General features: G+C 34.6%; 1 protein-coding gene across 1 annotated transcript in view; it reads left to right on the forward strand.

Annotated features, from left to right (window-relative positions):
• Positions 1 to 21,730, forward strand: part of CPNE8 (copine 8) — a 170,923-nt gene that overhangs the window by 128,983 nt on the left and 20,210 nt on the right. The window contains exons 14-16 of the mRNA XM_024575726.4: positions 455 to 501; positions 7,813 to 7,994; positions 14,571 to 14,698. Of these exons, the coding sequence (XP_024431494.1) occupies positions 455 to 501; positions 7,813 to 7,994; positions 14,571 to 14,698 (357 nt within the window). The remainder of the gene's footprint in view (positions 1 to 454; positions 502 to 7,812; positions 7,995 to 14,570; positions 14,699 to 21,730) is intronic.

Below are 21,730 nucleotides of genomic sequence, written 5' to 3' on the forward strand. Positions count from 1 at the left end.
TTTAAGATGGTTGGAAAAATTAGTTCAAGAAATGACATTACTAGAGATGATTTTAGCTATGTCACACTTTTAAGGGCATAATAATTTCACATGGACGATAGGATAGTTTTGAAAGCAAATTAAGAATGAATGCTGACATTGGAGACCAACAAATCCTTATGAGCAGTTTGACGTCTTCATTATGAGCACCTTACTTAATTATCGTGCTCCCAAACAGGAGCAGTTTTGATTGCTGACAGATTATGTTTTATTTTACAGGTATATGATTATAAAGTTATTTTACCAAGTTCTTGCCTTTGAAAACTGCCTATTTGTTGTTATCCAATGTGTACGGTAATATAGTTGCCAGTAGTAGTATTTATGAAAATTAGTTATGTTAAGAATATGTAACACAAATGGAAATCAAACTTTTTTGGAATTCTTTAATTATTAATGATTTTTGTTTATATTCTAGAACACAAATCAATTTCACAGTGGCCATTGATTTTACAGCATCAAATGGTGAGTATTATGAGTATCCCCTAATAAAAATTATAAGCAAATAAGTGAGAAATAAATATTTATTTTGTGAGGTTTAGATATTACTTCTACACTTTCATACTTTTGAAATGTTTTAGTAAAATTTAGATATTCAGATAATTTTTCTTTTTCTTTTTTAATTGATTTTAGAATGGGGAAGGGAGAGAGAGAGAAAGAGAAACACTGATTTGTGCTCCACTTATTTATGCCTTCATTGGTTGGTTCCGTTATGTGCCCTGCCCGGGTATTGAAACTGCAGCCTTGCATCGGGAGCAGCATCCTAACTAACTGAGCTGCCTGACCAGCAACTCAGATCATTTTTCTTTTCTTTGTAATGTTATGAATTAGCTCAGGTATACAAATGGCTACAAGAAATATAATAAAAGTATACAATAGTTGCATTCAAATTTATTAAATATCAAAACCTGGTCATTTTTGTGTCACATATTTTTAAGAAGAAAATTGCGGATCTCGTTGAGCTCATTGCGTACCCCTGCCCCATTTCTTCTACCCTCCCTTCTTCTCCACGTGTAACTGTAATTTTGAAATTTGTCTAATTATAATCCTCGTTTTATAGTACATTTTTACGTATTAATTTATATAAATGTAAGTCAAGTACATGTACCTTATTTGACTTGCTTCATTTTTACTTGATTATTCTTAAGAATTATTCATTTTAATGCATTTATATTTAATTAATTCAGAAGCAGTATCATCCAAGCACCCATGTGCAGATATCTGTACAACTATTTTAAGAAAGAAAGGATCGTGGAATTTTTAATTTTATTTTGAAGTACTTTGTTTCAAATAGGACAGTCATCTGAAATCAATTATTTTGTATCCTAAGAATATGAATCTCATTATTTAACTTGTGCCTGAAGTTTTTATCAGTTTATATTTATCTAGGTTTCTTTTTTTCAAATTATTTATTGCACTTATGGCTCTCACATTATATTACCTTTACCTCACATTTCTTTCATGCTAACTCTCATTTCACAAAATAATAGAATTTTTAGGTAAGAACCTTAGAAACACTCCAATATACCTCTTATACAAATGAAAATAAAATATCCAGAATATCTTTTTAGTAATAAATACATCTCAGCTGTTAGTTCTTGAATTAGAAATGGAGATTAGGAAACGAAACTCTAATCCAACCCACTTTAGACTACATGTTAAATTTATTCTCCAACATTATAACTTCAATTAATGATTTTTACTCATGTGTTTTATTCAATAAATTATGTATGGAGCATGAAAAAACCTAAAGCTCACCTCATCTAAAACACTAGCATTTGTTCACTGATGAACATCAGCACAGCCAAAGAGCAAGAATCTACTCAGTAGAAAGACACAAACTATTGGAACTCACTTTAAAAAATAGATAATATGAATAATAAGAGATTGGATTAGTAATAAAAAATAAACAAACACAAAGTTTATCTGGACCTAGGTCCAGATAGCTTTACTGGTGAGTTCTACCATATATTTAAGGAAGAATTAATGACATTCGTCACAAACTCTTCCAAAAAAGAGAAGAGGGGGAACACTTCCCAACTCATTCTGTGTGGTAAGTGTTACCTTGATACCCAAACCAGACAAGGTATCATAAGAAAAAAAAATGAATATTTTTATGGATATAGATATAAAAATTCTCAAAAAAACCTAGCAAAATGAATTTGGCTATATACATAGAGAATTATACACCCCGAGCAAGTAAGATTTATCACAGGAATGCAAAGTTATCTTAATATTAAAAAGTCAAATATTATACACTATATCAATAGAAGAAAATATAAAAAAAACACATGGTCATATCAACTGATGCAGAAAAAGCATTTGACCAAATACAATATACTTTCATGATTAAAACACTTACACATGGACAAAATCAGGGGGGGATGGTGGGGGTGGGGGAGGGAGGTGGGTTCAGCTGGGGTGGGGGGGAGGGAAGGGAAGAAAAGGCATACAACTGTAACTGAATAACAATAAAAATTTTTTAAAAAACTCAAAAAAAAAAACCACTTGACAAACTAGGAATAGAAGTTGACTTACTAAAGAAGGGAATATATGAAAAACTCACAGTTAACATTATACTTATGGTGAAAAACCAGATGATTTCCCCCTAACATAAGGAATAAGAGAAGAAAGTCTATTCAGCTTTGGACTGGAGGTTGTGTCCAGAGCAATTAGATATGAAAAGATAGGAAAGAAAAAAGCTAAACTATTTTTATTTACAGATGACATAGTCTTATATATAGAAAATCCTAAATGATCCACTAAAAAATTCATTAGCACTAATAAATGAATTCAGCAAGATTGAAGGATAAAATATCCATATATAAAATAAATTTTTACCCAGAAATCTGAAAATGAAATTATGAAAGCAATTCTATTTACAATAGTATCAAAAGAACCCAGTTAATTAGGAACAAATTTAACACAGTGAGTGTAAAACTTATACTCTAAAAACTATTCTGAAAAAACACTGTTGAAAGATTAAAGATCTAAATAAGAGGATACCATGTTTATTGATTTGAAAATTCAATATTGTTAAATTGGTAATATTTCCCAAATCAATTGACAAATTCAATGCAGTCTAACCAATTCAGTTACCCAATTGAAAAAATGGGTAACTGACCCAAAAATTCACATAGAATTTCGATGGATTCAGAACAAAAGCAGACTTGAAGGAAAGAGAAGAAAGCAGAAAGATTCACATTTTTGAAACTTACTACAGAGCAACAGGAATCAAGACAGTTGGTGTTGGCGTAAAGACACATTATAGATTGATGAAATAGACTTGAGATTTTAGAACTAAACCTATGTGTCTAAGATTAACTGATTTTGAAAAGGGTGCCAAGACAATTGAATGAAGAAATATAGTCTGTTCAACAAATTATTTTTGTGACAACTGCATAGCCATATGCAAAAGAATGAAGTTGGACCCTTACCTCATACAATATGTGAAATTCATGCAAATTAAATCAAAGGCCTCCATGGTACGATTAAAATTATAAAACTATTAGAAGAAAATATGGGGATACATTTTTATGACCTTCAATTTGGCTATTGATTCTTAGAAGTGACACCAACAACATGAGCAACAAAAGAAATAAAAATAGATTTGAAATAGAAATAAAAATTGAACATCAGATTTAAAATATTTTGTGGTTCACAGAATGCTCCTAACAAAGAGAAAGGCAAATCCCAGACTGAAAGAAACTATTAGGAAAGCATATATTTCATAGGAGACTTGTATCCAGAATGTATAAGGAACAATTATAACTCAATAAAAAGGCAACCTCATTTAAAAAACTGAATAGGCATTTCTCAAAAAAATGATATAAATATGACCAATAAGCACATTAAAGGTTACTTGGCATACTTAGACATCAGAAAATGCAAATCAAAACCATAATGAAATACTATTTCACACCCACTAGATGGTTATAATCTAAAAATCAGGAAACAAATGGTGGTGAGGATATGTGGAGATAGTGGGCTCGTCATACTCTCCTGGTGAGAAGGTAAAATGGTACAGCCACTTTAGAAAACACATAGACAGTTTCTCAAGATGTAGTTACCACATGACCCGGTAATTTCGCTTCTGGATACATGAGGCAGGTAAATCAAACCTCCATGCAAGAACTTGTACACAAATATCTTTAGCACCATAGTAGCCAAAATGTGGAAACAACACCAATGTCCATCAGCGCATAAATGGATAGAAAAATGTGGTACATTCATACAAATACTATTCAGCAATAAACAGGAATGAAATATGAGTGATGAAACATGCTGCAACATAGAGGAACCTTGAAATCACCATGCAGTGAAAGAAGCTAGGCACAGAAGACTATATAATATGTAAATCTACTTATATGAAATGTCTAGAATTCACAAGTTAATAGAGACAGAAAGTGGTTTAGTTATTGTTTAGGGCTGGGCTAGATGGAATGATTAGGAAATAATAATGAATAGGTACAGGGTCTCTTCTTGAGGTGATGAAAATGCTCCAAAATTGATTGGTGTGATGGTTATACGTGTCTGTGAATATACTTAAAATCATTGAATTGCATAGTTTAAATGGGTGAATTGTAAGTTATATGAATGATATCTCGGCAAAGCTCTTTTAAAAAGAGTCTATCCAAGTGGGATTTTTTAAAACAAAGGTATGGTGTACCTCTAAAACAGAATCAAATATAAGTTCAATTATATTCAGGGTTTAAAATATTTCAAGATCCTTAAGTAAGAGTTATAACTAAAAGTAAGGACTATGGAGTCTGAATGCTTAGACTCATATTCTAGTTTTACCAGTATGGTTGTGTGATTTAATCTGAAAATTATATAATCAGAAAAGTGGGTATAATAAAAATACCCATAAGTGGGCTATTGAAAAATGAGATATGAGGTAAGATATTCAGTACATTTTAAATTCCATGCAATTATAACTGTTGTCATTAATTGGGCTCTAATGTTACCACCCACTACAAGTTCATTCTTCATATGCATTGTTGCAGAAACAGAAGTGGTACAAACATGGTCCCAGATTCAAGCAGTTGACACTCATTTTGGCAATTTCAAATTGTCGAACTCAAATTGCCATGTTTTGTGGTGCAGAACACAGGAGCCATAAGAGTAGGAGAGGACAGTAAGGTCTGGAAGAAATGAGGAGGGTTGTCTGGTGCATGTGGACATAAGCTGGAGACGAAGAGAGTGAATTTCCACGCAGGCTGGTAACTGAGAGGTAGTGGTAGGAAGAAAGTATCATTCGTGGTCCAGTGAAGAGACTGGTCTGCATGAAGTTGCTGGAAAGAGTTAGGCAACATCTTTGAATGGGTAGGATCAGGCCCTGTTGTTCATGATAGGCTAAGATGTTTAGACATGCTGGGATATTAGTGGTATTTTTATTTTGTTATGGTTTCCTTAGTGAAATCGAATTAGTTGCCATATTGCAGTCTTTGGGTAACAACTCTTCTTATGTTTAAGAGTTATGGTTAAATAAACACTTAGTCAAGGAATGGTATTGCTTATCTGTGGCCCCAGTGGGCTTTTGATTCACTGACAAAATACCTCCTTTAAAAGAAAGTGTCATACAAAATTTTTCCCAGACCAATTAAACTGGCTAAGAAGACTTTTTTCATTATCATTGCAATAGAGATCAAAGCTATTGCAGTAGAAGAGAGATACTGACTCAATACCTCCAAAACAGAAGAGGGGAGAGAATCTCTGAGTGCCTTGGTGAACTGTTAGAAAAATGCTGGGCACATTGGAAGGGCGTTTGGTCTGTGTGATCCCACCATCTACATTTGCTAAGTAACATAGAAGTTAAGCTCCTACCTTCCCACAGAGACTATAGGTGATAGGCATGGCATCTTTTCTTTTCTTTGTTTTTATTCTCTCTAATTGGTTCATCCTTCATTTATTTTTTTTAATTTTTTTAAAATTTTTATTTAGTTACAGTTGTCTGCATTTTCTACCCATCCCTCCACCCCACCCCAGCCAATCCCACCTCCCTCCCCCACCTCTACCCTCCCCCTTGATTTTGTCCTTGTGTCCTTTATAGTAGCTCCTGTAAACCCCTCTTCCTGCTATCCCCTCCCCACTCCTCTCTGGCTATTGTTACATTGTTCTTAATTTCAATGTCTCTGGTTATATTGTGTTTGCTTTTTTCTTTTGTTGATTATGTTCCAGTTAAAGGTGAGATCATATGGTATTTGTCCCTCACCGCCTGGCTTATTTCACTTAGCATAATGCTCTCCAGTTCCATCCATGCCGTTGCAAAGAGTATAAGTTGCGTCTTATGATGACTTCAAAGGGCTGGCTCCCAGGTCTTTGAGAAAGACATTCCTGGATTGTAGAGGATTTAGATCCCAAACCGCAGAGAATTTTACAGTTGTGAGTTATCTAACGTAAATGCTCTAAGAAAAGGGAGCTCAGGGCCCATAGTCAGAAGGAACCTGTCTAAAGTTCGGTCAAGCTGGGGGGAACATCGAGGCCATCTTGGCCAGCAGACACTTGTTTAGACATTTTGTCATGTGAAACCAGCCCTCGAATGTTTGTAACTCTTTGGAAATGTAAATGTCTTTACACAATAAATTATTTTTAGACCAAAAGTGTTCTTGGTGTAATTATATGTACTATAAGCCAAGGGAAGATCTCTCCTTTATTTTGTTTCTCTCTATATTTCAAATACTTATTATTATTTGTTTTCCTTCTCAGAAAAAAAAAACCAACTACACTCTGAGGCTTTCCTTCTTCAGGCAACATTTTAAAGTAGAATTGAGCTTTATGTGCTATTAGGAGTTCCATTTAACTTTCCATTTTTACTTAAGACACGTAATGGATTTTCAGGCTGCCTAGTAATGGTAATTAGGGCAAATCAATGTGAATCTCAATGTGTTTAAGTGGCAGCGCATACATTACTTTCTCTCAAATTCATCTGTCTTCAAATGTAACATCCTGCATAGCATAAGATACTGAAAATTCCCACCCTGGTGGATGATCCAGACATTAATAACAGTAGTATTTAAACCTTACATGTCTATGGCACTTAATTCTTTTCAGTCACTTCCACACACACACAATCTCGTCTTGGCCTCCCTGTAAACACTGTGGTAGAATTTATCGCAGGCATTGTATAGATATCGTCCCACAAATGGCAACACTCAGCTTTGGGCCTTCTGCCTCCACCTTAATGTCTGATTAGAAACCCTGAATAATTTTTCAGATCTAGATATTTTATTAGCTTGAATTTGAAAATCACTATGCTCTCCTTTTTAAAATGATAATTTAGGATACTTCTGAAATACTTAATTTTTTTTTGTAATGCCACTCTAGGAAAACCTCATAATTATTCAAGCCCATTAATTCAGTTGGATCCTCTGATTTAACCAGAGGAATTCAAGCTAAAAGCACATAATTTTAAAAAAATAAATACTACAATAAAATGAAACTAATAAAAGTAATTTTATAGTTCTCTGGAACTGAATTTCAAGAATAGTCTGTGCAATTGACGGTGGGAAATAATTTCTGGAAAAAAATCTGCATATACTTGATTGATCTTTGGGAAATTTTGTGCAGGTCTAATCAAATGTGATAAATATTTCCATGTTAATATCCATCCAAAAAAACTATTTGATACATTATGGATGTAGGCAGAGAAATGTAATTTTTAAATATCAAGGAATAGAAATAAATATCAAGACATGGATATCAAGGAAAATGTTGTCCAAACAAATTGCATCGTTAGCCTCATGACTCACGTTTGAAATATTTTTCTGTCCTCAGGCAACCCTGCCCAGCCCACCTCTCTGCACTACATGAACCCTTACCAGCTGAACGCCTATGGCATGGCACTGAAAGCGGTGGGAGAGATCGTTCAAGATTATGACAGTGATAAAATGTTCCCAGCTCTGGGTTTTGGTGCAAAACTGCCTCCAGATGGAAGGATATCTCATGAGTTTGCTTTGGTAAGGGAACATCATGAGGATTTGATATTTGAAAGAAAATTATATGCTGGATGTTTGAATATTGGTTCCCTACTTCTGCTTTAGTCAATCATGTAGCAGGTGTTTGTCACTGTAGACTCAGCTAAATTTTGCTAAGTGATTGATTTAGGAGTGTTGTATTAATAGAAAAAAATGCCAGTTAAATAGAGTAGCAATAAATCTACCTACAGTACATCTGATTTATAAGTAGGAGTGTCAATTATGGTTACCTACAGCTGCATGACAAAACTCCCTAGAAGTTTGAGGTGTAAACCAACACTTCTGTTATGCATGATGTTGGGGTCAGCAATTCAAGGAGAATACAATGGGAGATGCTTTATTTACATATTTATTTTTGCAGTGTCTGGGGCCTTCCTGGGATGCATTGCATGGCTAGAGATGGCTGGAGTTGTTCGAGTGGAGCTGTGTTCTTGAGTCTGGCTGTCAGTTGCATTCCTCTGTTCTTCCCCATGTCATGTCTTCGGGGAGAGCATGCTCCCGAAGATGGCTTCTTTGCTCATGTCTGGTGCTTGCGCTGGGATGAGTGAGAGAGCAGGGTTGCCTGGACATCTTCCCTCTTTCTGCATACAGCCTCGCCATGCAGTTCTCATGGGGTTCATCACGGCGTGGTGGTCTCACGGTGGTAGTCAGGTTTCGTACATGACAGCTGGCTTCCCCAGAGTGAATATTCTAAAGGGCTGGGGCGGGGGATGCATGGCTCTTTATACCACAGCCTGGGAAGTCCCAGAATGTTCTTTCTGCCACATTCTCTTGGTCAAGCAAGTCACTAAGACCAGCCCAGTAACCAGGTAGCAGAAGTAACTTTTATCTCTCAAAGGGAGGCAGACCAAAGAATGTGTGGCTATTTTTAATATATCTAAAATGCATCTGATTTATAAATCTTCTATTGATAACCAGCCTCTTCTAAAATGGCATTTCAAATGTAAAGGACTAATTATAACTGGAGTTAATTTTTTCAAATGTGAAGCAGCACTGATGGCTATAATTAATTAAGATTTAAATATACTGTAGAAGACATGATTGGAATAAAAATATGTCTCATTAATGTTTAATTTATATAGAGCTACTTTCATATTGCGTGACTGCAGATAAGCAACGTGTGGCAGTCCACCTCCAAAATGAACCCCACCCAGGTAATGCCGACACCCATCGGCCTCACTCTCACTGTACTTTCTCATAAATGGGGAAATCAGTAGAGGATGGTGAGCTACTAGTTTAGAAAAAGTTAGGTTTTCCTAACAGCGTACCCCCAGCCTACCCCCCATATTGTAGCAGGTAGATAAACTCTCCTGTCACCCACACTTTGTAGGTCTTTGTTTATTGTTTTTATTCTTACTACAAAAACATGCATGATTTTTGTTGGGATTGTTTAAGTCCGCAAGCAAAATAGACAAAAGTGAACAATGATAAATATTATTCAAAATGAACAATAATACTATCTTTATCAAGCAATTACTGAGTGTCAATCTAAATACTTTATACTCATTTTATTTAATCTTCATAAGATTTCTGTACGGTAGGTATATGATAGTTGCCACATTATGCCACTGTAGCAGAAGCCCTTATGGTAACTGTGGAAGAAGAGGGCGCCCAAGAGTTAGGAAACTCAGGTCAGAGGCTCAGTTTTAACCAGGGTTCCAACAGACAGGACTTGAACCCAGCTCAGTCTTATTTTAGAATTCATTCTCTTGGCCACTTCTTAACCACATTTTGTAAAATACCTATAACACTACTGCTTAGAAATGAGCTTTATTAACACCACTTTATATGTATATGCATATATAGATACATATATACATATATACACATATATATACATATATAATGGTGTTAGTAAAGCACATATATAATATATACATGTATGTATAAATATATACATATACACATATGTAATGGTAGTATCTGTATGTATGTGTACATGTGTGTGTGTGTACATATATGCATTTCCAGAAGCTTTTAAGTGATGTTTACTTCTTAAATATATACTTTAGGAACAGTATTTTAATATTTTTATTGCTGTACTTACTCTGCCTCTCTATCCCATCACCCACAATTTCAGAAAAGGCAGCTGTAGGGTTTGATTCTTTTTCCCATGAAATAGCCCACACGCCATACTCCCAACGTCATATAAAAATGAATATCTGTTGGGATTTTGTTTCTGGGACCATTAATACTTCACAGAAATTTATGAAACCATGAAAATCACTCATGTGATCCTAAGTCTTAAGTGCCTCAGGAAAAAGGTCGCGAGCTATTTTAAGCCTAAGAAAAAGAATAATTATGTTAAACTAAATGAGGGTGATTAATTTTCCTTCTTTGAGTTTTCTGTCACCCTTGTGTATGATATTTTCCCCTTCTCTCTCCCTCTTATCCTCTCCTTTTCTGCTTTTTCTACCTCTACGTGTATTCTTTGTAATCAAACCTATGCAAATATTCCTGCTAAAGAAGACCTTTGTATTTACACCTTAAACTGTTGTTTTTAACCCAAACTTACAGGATAGAGTCATACCCCTTTAAATGTATGAAAAATAGTCTCCCAAATGGATGAGGAAAACAATGATGATGTTGGTGATGATGATGATGATGATAATTATTCAACAGTAATATTACTTGTTACGCCACCTTAATTTTTTCAAAACACTTTTGTTGTCTTAGAAAAGTAAGCCAGACAAGGGTTAAATAAATCTCCAATGTGGTAGCATTTTACTTGATTTGTGCTAAAGTACTTTGTATTAACCTCATCGTATATAACTGCAATATATATTCTGTAAGTGCCAAAAATAGCAAGGACAAACACTTCAGTCACATGTCAGTCTGACACTAAATATACCACCTAATGTTCACAAACTCTCCGGTTTCCGTGGTAAGAAATGTGATGTGTATGCACAACCATTAATGTCTTTATCCACATCAGGTTCAAATAATCTTTCGGGTGGCAAGGGAGGCTTTCTAAAAAATTAAATACTCCCTATTTGGTGACTTTCATGTTAGCTCAAATGCTGAAATTGAGCTTTGCTGAATCAAAAGGATCTCAGGCAAACCAGGCTTTTCATGTGAAATATGTATAAGAATGAATGCAATCGGATAAGAAGAAGGAATAGGAAAGAAAGGGAAAATGGCCTGGTATTCTCATGTTATGCAGTTTTGATCGTGAAATCGATGAGTCATTGCTCTCAGGTCTCATGACTCTTGGAGCCTCCTGGTGCAGTTGTAACGGAAATACAAGAGTCCGGGGCTTCAGAGGACCTCTTTCTAATAGGCGTGTGGCCACTGAGACTCAAAAGAAGGGTTTGCATTGATCAGTGGAGAAATGCTACACCTGTCCAAGCACTTTCTCCTACTAAATATCTAAAAGGATTTGCATGCTTTTCACTTACTTTGGCATTTATAGGAATCTATAAAATTTAGTATCTATGTGTATCCTTTTTCTTTCAACTAGACGTAAGAGTTCAGCAACCACATGTCTTTACCACTGTATGCATAGTACAACAGCTCGATAGATTTTTTTTTTAATTGAATAAAAGGGAGAATTCTCTCAGCTTTGCCTGTAGTAAGCAATATCTGGGCCGTAACAGTTAACATTTCAAAGAGTAAAGCAACAGCCCCTGAGAGCATTTTGTCAGTGTGTTAGGCAGGCTAAGAAGTGCTGTAGCTGTAGGTCACAAAGGAGACTGTAGGCTTCTACAAGATGTCCAGAGCCGACTCTAACTCCCCAGTTACAATCCCGTAGGGGGTCAGATGGAGGGAAAATGGGTGAAAGCTGGACACCCTCCCCACTTAAGTCTCCACAGTAGAATTATTGCTCATTTTGAATTTAGTTCTATATATTTCTGTGTTCTACAAATTGACACTCATGATTTTATAAATGGAAACAGTTTTTAATTTAAAAGGAAGTATACAATAGAGTATCCATTGCTGTCTTCGTTCATGTAGAACAAAATTGAATGCTCTTATTTTCAAAACATCCTGTGTTTTGGGGGGTGGCCTGGATCCACGTGTAAGCTTATTTTAATTTTTTTGAACAAGCAAAAACAAATTCCCAAGATAATTATTTTATGAGATGAGTTCTTAAAAAAGACTTAAAAATATTTTTATAACCCATTACAATGTTGTCATTAGAGGAAACTCTCATTTTAATATTTGTAAATTATTTAAAATAAGTCTGATGTAATGCAAAGCATATACTTAAGAAAATGTATAATTTTATGTAATAAAGTATTTTTATCATCCACGGCATATGAGGAAATCTTAGAGCAATTTATTATGTAACTAGAACTAATACAGAAATCAGTGCTTCAGATATTCCGTAATGATGAAGAGAACATCCAGTGATTATCTTTCCACTAAGAAAAGTGAAACGATGAGAGGAATGTTGACCTTGTGATTTCAATTCCAGAGGAATAGAGGAAATATAAACTGCCATTCAAATGTTAAGAAGACTATCAAAAAGAAGCCTGGAATTATCCTGGTTTGTAATTTTTCCCTCAAGGAAGCTCTATAACACATTTTAATACCCAAAGTGAATAATTAATTTTAATTTTAATTAGCTTTGTACCTCATCAAGGGAAAAAGAACGCTGCAAAATTTTACTTAAAGGAAGGTTAAGTAAGTCAGCTCAGATTAACACCAAAACCACCATGAACTGCTTTGTGCTAAATATCAATCAACTACCATAGCCAATTTTATAATATAAAGAAGTCTTTTATTATCTTTATGTTTTTAAACATTTACATGAGGTTTCGTTAATAAAAAGTTTGAAGAAGAAAAGAAAAGAAACAAGAGAAAGAGGGTGTAACTCCTCTCACAAATGGTGAAACTGAAGTGGTCGATAGCATCTGGCTGAGTTTCCTCAGACTTCCAGTCTTCAAAATGCCCAGGACTTCGTGACCTGGTGGAGGAGTGGCTGGTGGTGCAGAGACTGGGTTCTGGGTCAGACTGCGTGTGTTCAGATATTGGCTCTTCTTGCATTGTGTGACTTTTGGGCACATTATTAAGGTCTCAGTGCCTTAGTTCCTTCGTTTGTAAAGTGGAAATAATGACACTATTTTATCTACATTTTTAAGGTTGTTGTTAGAAACTCTATATGTATATGTAAATATTTTTATGTATGGCTTGGCATATAGAAGTCAACAATCTCAGTTATAAATTTACAGTTGCTTGTGATTGTTCAGGTAAAAACATACATGCAATGTTAAATATAGTTACTGTCCTTAGTGTTTTAAAATATATTCACAAATTTCATTTATGTCTCCTCTTGCCTTCCAGAGGTGGAGCCTAATTCTTCTTCCTTTCAGTGTGCTCTGTAGTGACTCATTTCTAGCCAACAGATTACAGGAGAAGTAATGGGATGCAATTTATGAGACTAGCTTACGGAGGCATTGGGACTTCCTCCTTGTTCTTTCTGTTGGGTTGTTCATTCTGGGGAGTTAGCTGCCAAGTTGTGAGAACACTCAAGCAGCCCTGTGGAGAGTCCTTTTGGCCTCCCACCAGCAGCAGTATACGTGGGCCTTCCAGGAAGCAGATCCTCCAGCTCTGGGCAAGCTTTCCGATGGCCAGGTCTGCATCTTGATGGGGAATTTGTGAGAGATTCTTAGCGAGAACCACCTGGCTAAGGTGCTCCTGGATTCCTGACACCCCCAAAACGTGTGAGATAATAAATGTTTATTATTTTAACCCACTAACTTTTGGGGTAATTTGCTGCGTAGACATAGATAACAAATACACTGCCTGATGTGTGTTACCTGTGGAATCTGGACCAGGAAAATTAAACCTAATAAAGCAGAGTATTGAAAGTATGAAAAAGCAAGAGCAGGTCTCCAGGTTTAAAGTTGCCCCTCTGGGTGCTGTCTTTCAGAACAAGTCCTTGGTGGCAAGCGCCATTTCCCTTGAACAGCGCGGATGTTTTTCTTTGCTTCTTCTCTGTTTCCTTTGTGTTGATATTCCTGACACCAAATTGCATTCCCTCTGACCCCTTCTGCAGCTGGCGCTGTCAGGTGTGTCCTGAAGGTGTGTGTGTGGCGAATGGTTTACATTTTTCTTTCTATAAGGAGAAATTGAATAGACAACATGTATTATTTTCTGATTTTAATATATCACTGCAGAAACTTGAAAAATATAGAATAATTTAAAGACTGAAATAAAAGTCCCCAATTATATAACCACTCAGAGTTAACGACCCAATATTTTATTTACTTCTTGTCAGAATTTTTGTATGTTCGTGCCTACATGTACAAGACCTGTGTAAAATGAATGAATTATAAAATGTGATATTCAGTTCTCAAGATTATTTAGAATCATCTCCTGCCATTGTTTTGAAACGTATCTATTTTTTAATTATTGCGTACATTCTAGTATCATATCACACTCTGTATAATACATTACAATCTAATGTTGATGACTTAACTTTTGCTGTTATAAATATATAAATGAGTGTTCCAGAAAATTCTTTATGAGTGTCAGTGTTTATTATTCTTTTCTCAGTTGAACTTTACAGACCCTATTGATTTTTTACTGTTTTTTGCCTCTAATGTTCCACAGAATGGGAACCCTCAGAACCCCTACTGCGACGGCATCGAGGGCGTCATGGAGGCTTACTACAGGAGTCTGAAGTCGGTGCAGCTGTACGGGCCCACCAACTTTGCTCCCGTAATCAATCACGTAGCGAGGTAAGGGAAGGCCGCGAGCTATTTCTTTTAGTGTACTGGACCACAGTGAAATCATAACATTGTTGTGAAGATGACCTCACAGATGAAATTTCTCCTTTTTACCTCCAAGAAAGTGAGGGATTTCGACATATAATAGAGAGTCTCCTATGAGCTAATACGACAGGTTGCTAAAAACTTTACATCGAAATCTCAAGTGAAGAAACTTACACGGGGTTGCGTTAGGATCTGCATTAGTTTAACCAAAGAAAATTTCTTTCCTTTGAAAAAGCATATATTGAGAGCAATGACAAGATCAATCACAATCTCAACTGCGTACATTATTCATATCTAGTGTTACACTCCATAGTAGCAGAGAAGTAACAAGAACTGAGTTCCATGAAGATGACTGTTACTTTCAGTGACATGTAGAGCACATTATTTTTACCTCTCTGCAGTTAATATAACAGTTAATGTTCTAAATCCCCAGAACTCTACCTGTACATAATACATAGTTTTAAGATCAGAATATAATTGCTTATGATTCTAAGTACATGTTCTAGAAAAAATTTTACCGTAAAAATCTATTTACATTTGTTTATCATTTTTTCATTAATGCATAAATAAATGAGTCATCATTTTTTAAATACTTATAAGTTGGGCCATGGCTGGTGTAGCTCAGTGGATTGAGTGCCAGCCTGTGAATCAAAGGGTCACTGGTTCAATTCGCAGTCAGGGCACATGCCTGGATTGTGGGCCAGGTCCCCAGTAAGGGGCACAGGAGAGGCAACCGTACATTATGTTTGTCTCCCACTCTCTCCCTCCCTTCCCTTTCTAAAAATAAATAAATAAAATCTTAAAAAATAAGAAAAGAAAAAAAGAAATACTTACAAGTTTGGCTTGATCCACTTGTAAATCTTCAGAAAACTTGCCTAATGTTTAGGTAATATAAAAAGTATACTTGTATCTCTTGCCCTGGCAGATGTGGCTCAGTTGGTTGGAGCATTGTATGATAACGGAAAGTCTGCAGGTTCCATTCCTTGTCGGGGTACATACCTAGGCTGCGGGCTCCATTCCCGGTCTAGGCATATGATCCCTGCTCTGGGCATGTATAATCCCAGTCTGGGTGTGTGCCAGAGGCAACCCATCAATGCTTTTCTCTTGCATTTATGCTTCTCTCTCTCCTTTTCTCTCTCCCTTCCTTTCTCTCTAAAAGCAATGGAAAAATGTCCTCAGGTGAGAATTTAAAAAAGATGGATAGCTTTTGTATCCTTCCTAATATGTAACCAGCAATTAAAAAATGACTACATTCAGATCAGTTTATTAATGCACAATGCGATGTGAAACCTCAGTTCTCTATTTGAAGGTCCCAGTACTTTCAGCATGTCCTTATTGGACATCAGGGGCAACTTAAATGTGTTTTAGTTCTCATTATCTGGGACATAGACAAGACACTAAAATAACTCTGCATCCAGGGTCGACCCCAGAGGAGCTCTCCAGTGGGACTCCACCTCAGTTTGACGATGATGTATCGATGACCACTCTCTGAGTGTGACCCTTTACTTCAGGTTTTTCGAACATTTTTATCCACAATCTGTACTGTTATAAATTTTACATCTGAGCTCTGGATACATACAACATTTTTAAAAAGATTAAGAAATCATACTTATTCCTATCTCATGGTATCTTATTCTTTTCTATTAAATTTTTTTGTAATGCAGGTCTTGACCCACAAAATTGATTTCAGAATTCACTAATGGGGCATTACCTACAATTTGAAAAAGACATTCTAGCTTATTGCATTTGCCTGTATAAGTAGTGTTATCTGTACTCTATTTTCCTAGTGATTTTTATGGCTTTCAAATAAAGGCGAATCAAAATAATATTAATGCACATAAATTATAATTGATTCTCACTCTTTCTGTTACATAGTATCATATAGATCACTGTTTTATATTGAAAGATAGGATAAAATGATGAGACTTATTTTGTGTTAACTCATGCTAGTTATTATAGATGTTCTCAACAGTGCTTTCCACTTTATTTTGTATTTTTGTCCTTGTATATCTCTAGTATAAATGTTAAACTTTTGGATATAAAATTTCTAGGTGTAGTTCTATATGCTGTTTAAAATACAGGCTCCATACTGTTCTATTAGCATTTTTTATGTTTGATCCAACATTTTTTGAATTCAGAAGTATTAAGGTCATTGACACCTAACACTTTCAGGCTCTTTGGAAATAACCCATGATCTAATAATTCTTTATTGTTATTTGTTCATGCCAGAAATTAGGAAACAGAGTAAATGATGGCTTTTGGGGAATCATCTGTTCCCTGCCAATACAATCTGAAGTTCCTTGTATCTATTTCTTGTCACGTCTCTCTGTAGGACGTGTATTTCTCTTTCCTTTTATCTTTGATAGTTTTGTTTCATTTTTATTTTGAAGCTTTTATTAAGACAGATATTTTCTCTGTGGTCCAAAATTATTACCTACCAAAAGTTATCAACTAAAATAAGGGTTACTATTTGTTTCTAAATCAAGAGTAGTGCCATAGTTACAGTGTGTATGACCTCTATGTAAAATTTCTGCCACCTCAATAATTTCAAATGATTTGGAATATATTTTGTTGGTATATTTCACCAACATATTATTTCAAAAACAAACTAATACACCAATGAAAATTATCAATTCTCTTTTCAGTCTATCACTTGTTTCCTGTGCATAACCATTTACTTTTTTGTGGCTGTCACATTCCAGTGTTTAAGAGGGATTTATCAATTTTAACTATTGACTGGATTTAGTTTTCTTCTCCTGATATTGAGAAAGATCACAGATCTTGATAATCAGCTAAACTTTATTTTCAATTTTCAGGAGATATTATTTGTTTATTTTGGAATTTTCATAACTAATTTTAAAATTAATCTAAGTAATGTGCTACATTTTATCCCTTTCATCTGCAGATCAAGAATAATAAAATCAAAATGACAATCATTATTGAATCCAAAATCTGCCTCAGGCAATAGGCTCAAGCTATAATGTGGTTTATTTTATTTATTTTAATCTAAACTACTCTAAAATGTGACAGTAGTATTATTGTTCTCATTTTCCTGATGACCAGGTGGATCTGTAGTGGCCATTTGTGGTGGAGCTAAAACTCCAAACAGAATAATCTGATTCCAAATCATTGTGCCTTGCACACTGAAACCTTTTAACCTCTGCTGCAGAGGTAAACACACACCAAAGAAAGTGCAACAAAACTACCTACCATGTGGGTACACTGGTCACTTCATTACACTGCCAAAAATAGTTTGGGTAACAACTTAGGAACATAACAATTTATGGAGTTACTTTGTATTGGACTATTTAAATGTATTCCTTTACTTAGTATTAAGATTTAATTCACTGTGTATGTCAAAATTAAACTACTTACGTAAAAACATTTCCAAGTCAGTTTCTTATCTTGTTTTGTTGTCCTCTCTATTCCTGTGAACCAGTATGAGCTGAAAGAATATTCCACAAATCTGAGCCAGCCATTTGTGGGTTTATAAAAACAATCCCAGAAACCTACTTGACAGAGTCTAAAGAAATGTTTTTGTACTCCAAAGTCCTGACGAAGTTAGCCTCTCTCCAGATTGGTCATAATAATAAAATATAAATTCTAGATTTTCTATATTTGAAAAAGACAGCAGGCTTTCAATATTAAGAATTTTAATTATACAATTTGCAAAAGGATCAGTCATTAAGTTCCTTTATGAAGCCAGCTTCTTTACTAGTTTAGAATACAGTTTGAATCTGCATATCTGTATATCAGTGTTACCTTTTTGAAGACTGGGATGTGATCAGCCTCTGGTTTCTACTTTTACACAGCTACAGCATTTACATTATTTTTTCATAAATATAGAATACTTTTAGTACGATATATGATTTTGTTTGAAATTTAGGTTCACTTGTGAAGTGAGCAATGTGAGAATGTGTAGAGCAAATGCAATTAAAACGATGAATAGTATAAGATGACTTCTGGTGCTGATGGTTATAAAGATGAAAATGGATTGAATAGTTCTTATTCAGAATGTAATTTATTTTGAAAGCAGTTTATCTAAGCAGTAGTGAGAGCCACACAATGAACTCATGTATCTTTCGGCAGCATTAATTTTTCTCTAAGTTATGAAATATTAATACAAAACCTTTATTATGAAGTAAAATGCAAAATTCCTATGAAATTCCTAGTTTACTGTATCTGCTTTAAGATGTAGTCCTAACTCTTTTGGTAGTATGAACATATTCTCCTGTTCCTTTTGGTATACTTTCTAATGATTCAAAAGGAAACCAAAATGTAAGTGGATTAAACTCACCAATAAAAAGACAAAGTTGGTGAATGTTTAAGAAAAAAAAACATATCCAACCATATGCTCTCTATTAAAAAACTAAACTTAGATCTAAAGAACTACATCAGTTGAATATGAAGGGATAAAAAAAGATATTCCATGCAAATGGTAATCAAAAGAGAGCAGGCAGGAGTGTCTATATTTTTATCAGACAAAGTAGACTTTAAGTCAAAAACGGTCACAGGAGACCTCAGTGGTGTAGTTCAGTTGGTTGGGCATCGTCCCACAAGCCAAAAGTTCATGGTCCGATTCCCAGTCAGGGTATACTAGAAATTTGCTAAGAGAGTACATTTCAGGTGCACTGATCACAAAAAAATATATATGGCAACTATGTGATAAGATGGTATGTTGGTTAACTTGACTAGTAATCATTTCACTAGGTATATCAAGTCATCATGTTCTACACCTTAGATAAGTACAACCTTCATTAAAAAGAATAAATACTTGTAAAGGTGTCAATTCACAGAGACAATAATTACAAGTATGTATGCACCTAATAGCAAAGTACTAAAATATATAAGCAAAAATTGACATATCCAAAATGAGAAATAGACAACAGCACAATAATATTACACTTCACTACTAGAAAAAAATGCACCTAACAGAGATGTCAGAACATTCCATTCAACAGAAGTAGCATATACATTCTTTTCAGGCACACATGGAATATTTTCTAGGATAGATCACACAATAGTCACAAAACAAATTTGAACATATTTAAGAAAGTTGAAATCATTCCAATGTATCATTTTTGACCAAAATAGAAAAAAACCCTATCAATCAATAACAAAAAAGAAATCAGGAGTACTTACAAATAAGTGGAACTTATCATCCCCTTGAATGACCATTGGGTCAGTGAAGAAATCAAAAGGAAATGGAAATTAGAAAATATTTTGAGACAAATGAAAATGGAAATACATCATGCCAAAATTATGGGACTCAGCAAAAGCAGTCCTAAGAGGAAAGTTTAAAGTGATAAGCACCATTTTCTAAAGAAAGGAAAATCTCAAAAAACCTACCATTATATCTCAAGGATCTAGAAAAAGAAGAACAAACTAAGCACAAGTTAGCAGAGGAAAGAAATAATAATGATTTTAGTAGAAATAAAAGAAGTAGAGAATTAAAAGCAATGGAAAAAAGGACAAAACTCAGAGTTGTTTTTTTAAAGAAACAAAATTGACAGACCCTTAGCTGGACTAAGAAAAGAAGAGTCAAGTGAAATCAGAAATGGAAGAGGAGACAAGAAACTGATGTCACAGAAATAAATTATTAACAATTTATTAACAAAGGACTGTTAATAACAATTGTATTCCAACAAATTGGACCATTTAGAAGAAAAAGAGAAATTCCTAGAAACATACAACCTACCAAGAATGAATTAAGAACAAATAGAAAGCCTGTACAGACAAAAACAAGGAGATTGAATCAGTAATCAAAAACCCTCTAATAAAGAAAAGCCTAGGAACGTATGGATACATATGTGAATTTTACTGGTTAAAAAAGTATTAATACAAATCCTTCTTCATCTCTTCCAAAAGAATATAAAGAACACTTCCAAACTTATTTTATGAGGCCAGCATCACCCTGATACCAAAGACAGACAAAGAGATCACAAGAAAATATCCCTGATACAACAGAATGGTGGTTGCCAGAGGGGAAGAAAAGTGGAGGGCAGGGAACAAATTTGGTAAAGGGGGTCAAATATATGTAACAGAAGGAAACTAACCTTTGGTTGGTATATAGACATCAAATTACTATATTGTACACCTGAAATTGCTATAATGTTATTACATAATGTTACCTCAATAAACTTATTTTAAAAGTTATTCCCGCTGAACTACAGTATAGATCAATATCCCTGATGAACATAGATGCAAAAGTCCTCAACATATTATTAGCAAACTGGATAAAAGAATACATTTAAAGAATTATATGACATAAGCAAGTAGAATTTATATCTGGGATGCAAGCATAGTTCCACATATACAGATCAATAGATATGATATGTAAAAAATAAAATAAAGAACAAAAGTCACTTGATCATCAAGAGACACAGAAAAAGCATTTGACGGAATTCAACAGCCTTTCAATATAAAAAAAAAATTAGGTGCAGAAGGAACTTATCTCAACACAATCAAGGCCACCTGTGTAAAGGCCCACAGGTAGCATCATACTCAATGATAAAAAAACTGAAAGCTTTTCCTCTAAGATCTAGAAGAAGGCAAGGATGCCCACTCTCTCCACTTCTATTCAACATAGTATTGACATCCTAGTGAAAGCAATTAGGCAAGAAAAAGAAAGAAATGCCATCTTGAATACACAGGTAGAAGTAAAATGATCTCTATTTGCAGATGATGCACTGTAATTTTATAGGTAGAAAGACCAAAATATTAGCCCCCCCAAAAAAAACTTACCTGTGAGAACCAATAAATGAATTCAGTGAAGGTACAGGATACATAAGCAACTTACAAGAAGAATTTGTATTTTTATACACTAACAACAAACCATCAGAAAAAAAATTAAAATAATCATCATAACACCAAAAAATAAAATACTTAGAAATAAACTTAAGCAAGGAGATGAAATACTTTTACACTGAAAACTATAAAACATGGATAAAAGCAGACAAATATAAATGGAAAAGCATCTTATTTTCATAGATCCACAGT

The sequence above is a fragment of the Desmodus rotundus genome, chromosome 3, assembly GCF_022682495.2.
Source record: "Desmodus rotundus isolate HL8 chromosome 3, HLdesRot8A.1, whole genome shotgun sequence".
NCBI lineage: Eukaryota > Metazoa > Chordata > Mammalia > Chiroptera > Phyllostomidae > Desmodus > Desmodus rotundus.